Source organism: Nestor notabilis, unplaced genomic scaffold, assembly GCF_000696875.1.
Source record: "Nestor notabilis isolate BGI_N333 unplaced genomic scaffold, ASM69687v1 scaffold2638, whole genome shotgun sequence".
Classification (NCBI taxonomy): Eukaryota; Metazoa; Chordata; class Aves; order Psittaciformes; family Psittacidae; genus Nestor; species Nestor notabilis.
This window is the reverse complement of record NW_009938527.1, coordinates 57,812-64,537: the sequence shown is the minus strand read 5'-3', so window position 1 is coordinate 64,537 and position 6,726 is coordinate 57,812. Positions and strand designations below refer to the sequence as shown.

At 38.3% G+C, this 6,726-nt stretch overlaps 1 protein-coding gene across 1 annotated transcript in view; it reads right to left on the bottom strand.

Annotated features, from left to right (window-relative positions):
- Positions 1-439: 439 nt before the first annotated feature.
- Positions 440-6,726, bottom strand: part of LOC104409471 (contactin-associated protein-like 5) — a gene marked incomplete at both ends in the record, with an annotated part of 59,560 nt that continues 53,273 nt past the window's right edge. Inside the window, 2 exons of the mRNA XM_010019348.1 lie at positions 440-664; positions 2,228-2,467. Coding sequence (XP_010017650.1) covers positions 440-664; positions 2,228-2,467 — 465 coding nt within the window. The remainder of the gene's footprint in view (positions 665-2,227; positions 2,468-6,726) is intronic.

The following is a 6,726-nucleotide window of genomic DNA, read 5'->3' as shown; positions in this document are numbered from 1 at the left end:
CATTGAAACAACCCATGAAGAGCAATATATGTACTGAGACAGAATGCAACAGATAAAATGATAATATATTTCCCCACCAAGTGTTCTTGTACGTTCATGGTATTTCTCATTCCCTTATCTTGGAGTCCTAATGGATCTCAGTGTGGAATAAATAGCAAGGAATTGCTATTGTACAGTCTTACCAAATGAAAGTCAAAGCACATTTTAAACCCCAAGAACATGATTATTCAATGACTGAATAGGCAAGTGTAGCACTGAATGCCAAATACAGGGACATAAACAAGAGTGATGGCCATTTGCATGAACTGAATACCACAAAGTTGATAAAGTTGCAGACACAGAAATGAACTTAAATCAGAGCAGAATTCTGTACTATTCTCACAAAAAACTTAACACAGTTACACTTGTCTCCCTTTGGTAGCAAATCAAGACTACTTACCATTTTTGGAGAGAATCACAGCCAAATATTCATGAAAGTAGGTGTTGATGTACAGCAGAAGGCTTGGAGTATGTGCTGTGAGAAAGCTAAATGCAATATTTTCCTTGGACATGACAGCATCCACATAAATGGCAGAGCTTGAGGTGCTTGCATTTTTTGTGACAGGATAAGGTTCTTGGAAAATATAGGTAACGGAAGTGCCAGCTTCAAATAACGCAGAAACCTCTGAAAGCATACATAAATCAACAGAATTTCAGCTACTGCATTTTCAGATCTCCAAGACAGGCATGGATATGAGCTGACTGCCTCAGAAGGAAAGTACTGCAAAATGCCCCTGACCCAACTGATGTCACCATTCCTTACTTTGGATGAGCAGTGTGTCCTTCCTTAGTCTGTTTGTGTATGGATATGGGCATCTAAATTCAACTGTTTTAGTGCCAGAACAAGAACTCCACAACATGGAACAGGCCAAAATGTCTGTCAGCCAAATAAATGCTCAGTTCACCATCTTCTGACAGCTGACTTGTAAGGCAATTATTTTCTGTTTCTCCCCCAGTAAAGCCAATGTATTTGTCCTTTTCAGTCTCCTTTGTAAACAAAGTCATTATTAAAGCAAAACATTGACCCAAAGACAGTCAGTGAGTGAGGATGTTTTTGGTAGCTCCAAAAGAAGAGAAACATCTACCTGTGCATGCTAAGGACCAATGAACTCATGCTTGTGTTTTCAATGAAAACAACATAGCCTGGCCATGAAATACACAGATGAGATAAGAGCAGGTTTTTTTCTAATGTGAGGTAAAATCAGGATGGTGATATCTTCAACTACAGACTGACTGCAAGTACTTTCTCCAGTAAAGCAGCTCCACCTATACAGCAGCATCTACTAACACTACACTATGTGGTTATTTGATACACCTTTCATGCCATCGGTGAGAAATCCTCAGCTCATGTAACTGATGACAGTTCTGTGGACTGCAGTGCAACTACACTGATTTACACCAGCAGGTGATGAAACCCACTTAGTAAATCTCATGTTTGTAAGATGAGGGGCAGCCATGGACATTAAAACACTCATATGGCACCTTGCTGTAATTGAGCAGGAGTTTTGCTAGTTCATTCCAATCCCCAAAAACGTGCTATCTAAACTGGATGCCCTGCTCCTTTTTCTGGTATTGGGAACATCTCCTGTGAGCCACCAGAAAGGTTCAGTAAAGGCACATTCACCAGAGACCAAACCAGGTAAATCAGTTTTCTCCTGGATGCTTCACACTTATTTTTTATGTCTCTTAAGTAAGTTTGGATGGATTGTCACAGAAATGGCAAAAAAACATAAAAAGATTACCTCTTTTTGCCACACCATTGCTCTAAAACTCTGTAAATAAAAGGTCTCAAGGTTTTGTGAAGGTGGATGAAGCTGGATGAGGTTTGTAACCAAACAAACTAGACATTCAGATTCAGGCATACCACTGAAATTTCAAGAGAAGAAATTACAAGAAATTTCAGCCCTATTTGTTAATTTCTGGGCCGATTATATGCAGTTGAATACAGGGATCATAGGGGGATATAACTGGTAACTTTAATAGGACAACTGATGATACCATTTTAATTTCTGAGGCCATCACTGAATTCCACAAATGGTGGCTCTAGGCTGCTTAAGATAAACAAATGCTGAAGGGATAGCTGATATTAGAACGTCTTCTTGTAACATGGGGGACACCAAACTGACATAGGTAAAACTGCTGTAATTCAAAGATTGCTAAGAACTTAGGATCAAAGCTCTCTGCCTACCGTCCTTGCAGAAAGGTCCTTCATAGGCTGAGTTAGTACAGTCACAGGAGTAACCATTATACTTCTCTACACATTTTCCTCCATTATTGCACAGGTTACCATAACTGCTGCAATGTCCTGGACATCCAGGTTTAACACCAGGTGTCATTTTAGCTTTCTCTTCAAGGTCAAGTTTCTGTCCATTTAAATGCAGAGATCGAATGCATCCCAAAAAGCCCTTTTGTCTGGAAGCTGTTCCCCCTGAAAAAGAGAGAAAAAAGGATGTGCATTCCTTGGTGAGTCTGCACAGCAATCAAAGCACTGAAGTGCAATCCAGAAGTACAAATACGAATCCACAGATTTTAAAAAATACTCTCTCTTATATGTCTATGCATACAGTGGCAGAAGATAACAGATGGACAGCCCTGGAAACTAAAGGTCTCTATTTATCTTTATGAAAGGACTAAAAAGCTATATGTGACACTTTCTTGTTGCCATTATTCTCTTTCCTGCCTTATCTACTGCCTTGTCTGGCATTTGAACTGCAAATTCATTTGGGAAACAGATTAGCTTCTTTATTGTATGTCTGCATATCACCTAATACATGAGAAACCCATACCTAAATCTAGATTTTTTTTCCTATTTATTACCATAGTACAGAGGACAAAGAAGACTCTAATCCCAACAACAGGTGAGTTACACATGCTGATGAGTCCAGATAGCAAGGATGAATCATGTTCAGCATCAGGCATGGGTGAAGGGAAATGAGTCAGAATTTATACATGACTGCCCAACCTGATGTTGCATGTAAATGGTCGTTGTAGGCAAAAAACATGTTCAGGTCACAGTTCTGTTATTTATTACGATTGTTAAACATAATTGCATTTCTTCCTAAACATCAGACCTGAATGATTCTACACAAGAGGGCAGTTCCATCTCTACAAAGTAACTAGCTTCTTATCTGCCCAATGAAATTGCTAAAGTATTATAATGAAGGCACTTTTTCCATAAGAGGTGGTGTCTGAGAATGATGCTAATAATGATTGTTAGAGTAGTTTGTGAAAATATCACCATTTTTCTTATTGTAGGCTTTGTTTGGCAGTTGTCAATATTTTGCTTTTGAAGATACTGCAATTTTGATTGCTGCTAAGAAATCTAATTCTGCTTCAGAAGTTATCAGCATTTGTAGCTCTGAAATGCTAGCTTTATTGGTGATTTTCCTGCAAAACTAGTGTGAAAGAAGCTATCTTTCCAAATTACTCTTCTGTAGAAGTTGGTTCTATATCAAAATGCATGAGATAAGAGATTACACATATTGCTAAGTCCTTGCAGAAGAGCATCTGTTTTTTCATAAATTGTTTAATTAAAGCAAGACTTCTGCAAACTAAGAGAATGAAGCAACAGTCTGAAAAGCAATCTTACCAAAACCCTATTGTTCTGTTATACCTTTCTAGCCTATTTTTCTTTCTGGTACACTAATAGCAGAAATACTGGATTTTAATTAGAATAATTGAACTACAGATAGTATGTGTGAGACAGGTTTATTTCATGCTAATTTTATGATACCTTTCTCAGACAAATAAATACTTTCAAATTCTTCTTTAGCCAGCTATTCTTTTCAGGTGAGAAAATGTTAGCTCACTTATTTTAAAGGTCGTCTGAGCACAAGAATTGGATCTTCTGCATTTGCTGCACTGTGCACACACAATCATTTTCATTGGAGATTTTGCTCCAAAACCAAACATTCCATACAGAATTTCTAATAATGTTCAAATAAATAGAAGTGTGACTTCTCCCTTTAAGGCTACAAGTTACTCTGTTTTCTTTTGCATGGGAGGTTACCACAAATATCACAAGGATAAATGACAGTTTTCTTGCCTCTTCTCTCTGCACACATACAAGTCCCAGCTGTAACATTTAAAGAATGAGTACGAACTATTGCTAACAATTTCACAGATGTCATATTTATTGTACTACCCATATTCTTCCTGCTCTCTAAAGTACTTTGGAAAGCCATGTAAAATAAGTTTCTCAGTTTTTCTGTCTGGAGAGTATAGGGCTTAACAGAGATCATCTAAATAAACCTAGATTCACACAGTATTGATTAAACAAATCTGTTTATTATTTGGGCATTTGAACAGTTTTTTCAATTGATTAGAACTAATCTTTAAATACATTCCTGAGAAGCAGAGAAAAACAAAAACCAAACAAAATTCTTCCCCAAATTAGGCTTTACAAATTCTTCCTAGTCTAATAGACTGTTTGGACTGGACAATTTCATGGACATGACCTAAATATTTTGTTCAGGAAAACAGATTTTAGGATAAGCCTCAGGACCATAAACACCAAGGTTAAGGGTGTTCCTTGCTGAGTGGAGGTGACAGTCAAATGAACCATGCTGTTTTATGTAGCTAAATTTTACTGAGAAGCCTTGGGGCAAGGAACAGAGTCAGAGAAGGGAGCAAGAAGCTCACAACTGGGCACTTAGAGTATATCTTGGTGACACATTTGGCTGAATAATTAACATTCCACCAATGCATGGAGGATTTGCTTTAAAAAGCAAAGGACTTTCTGTTGGTAAGAACTGGATTAGGGAGGCTGAAGCAGCATGAATAAGTTAGGAGCATTCTTCCTTTATGTAACTGATACAAAGAAAAGGAAAGGCCATTGGAGTATAAGAATCATAATTATTATTACTCAGGAGTAGGAGAACTTGCTATGATATTCCTTAGAAGACATCCAAGTTACACTTATTAGTCTCAAACTGAAAGCTGCACAAAGCTGTCAGGATACACAAGGATTAATTCCTCCTCCTAGTCTCCAAAATATCCCAAAGTGTCTACAGATTCCTTTAAAAGCAACAACAGTAAACAAAGCACGCCACTTCTTTTTCTCTCTTTCTTTTTCTCTGTCTCCCAAGAAAGTTTCTCAGATGTTGACTCTGGAGTATGTTACATTTGCACCGTCTACAACAGACAGGAGATTGACCCAAGGAGTCCTTGCTCCCAAGTCAAAACCAGGAATCTAAGCACTGTAACTTTGCTAGTCTCCTTAACATACCAAATAAATAGCACAGAAACTTCTGATCAAATGCTTTATGCATAAAATTAACTTCTTAGGATTTGTATTTTGCTCCTCTAATATTACCAGTCTAAGTGCAAATCCTGTTCTCAAAAAAGGTCTGCGAGGACTGCCTTTCCCCTCCTCATTCTGGAATGTTACGGTCATGCCTTTTCCACTAGGTGAGAGATGATGACACACCTCCTCCAGGACCACAGGGACATACTGGGAGACAACAAAACTATTCAAAAAGATGTCACTCGTTTTGAGTGCTGAAAGCCACAGTCCATTGAAAGGAATGATTCCGCAAGTAATGTGCCAAATTGGCCTGATGCTGGGAAGTTTGGTGCAGTTGATATTATCTAGCCTGTATGTTTGTTTGGGGTTTGCTCCTACTGTAATTTTTTGAAATTAACAGAAGAAACATAGCTTGGTGCAAGGATACCCATGCTGTGACAGAAGATTATAAAGCAGCCTAAAGCACTTAGATACTCAAGACCCCCTGAAAGAAAGTGAGAAATGGTTTTCTAACTCTTGTAGGCTGCTTCAAAATTCAGGCTTTTTTGATTTTGAGTGTGCTGGCAGCGAAAAGTCATTTCTGCCTTCCACTCTGCACACATAGAAAGCTATCTCAGAAGCCTGACACATAGAACCATTTAGACTGGAAACCCCTTAATCACTGTCAGTATGCAGAATGCAGCAGAAACAAATAAGTTGTGGATTATAGGGGGAGTAGGGAGTAATATTATGTGGTGCTGCTTCTTTCCTTTTTACAATGCTGTTTATGCATTTGTTTTTCAGATGGATAAAATTCATTCCACATGGTTGAGGTGTTAAATCAGTTGATTCCCATTAAAGAATGGAGTGAGACCTTCACTAGAGACAAATTATGCCACATCTGTGTATTGTTGGACTTCTGCCACTTTTTCCTGGAGCACCCAGTGACAGCGTCAAGAATCAGGAGGCTGCCCAGGTGTCCATTTCTTCTGAAGTCATGAACAGTTTTGGCTTTCAATATAGTACAGCTAAGGGATGAAAAAAGTACTCCTAAAAACATTAGGTTTTCTGTCCTTTTTTTTCAGGGTTCAGTAAAAGTGTAGATGGACAATTGAATGCAATATATTTAGTGCACAGCAAGAACTTTTCACCTCTTGGCTGAGATAAAGTAACTATGTCCTAGAGTTTACTGTAAATATTAAGTACAATCAGAGAAAAATTTAGGTGGAAGTCACTGCTGGAGATCCACTGAACAAACCTGTTCCTCAAAGCATGGCTACATTCAGATGAGGTACAAATTCACTACACCAAAAACAACAGGACCTTTTCTGCACAGCTGTTACCCATCCACTCAATCCCCATCTTATAGCGATACACGATGCTATTCTGCCCCTGGTGCATGGCTTTGCATTTGTCTTTGCTGACAGAAGTTCCTGTTGGCACATTTCTCTGTTGAGTTCCTT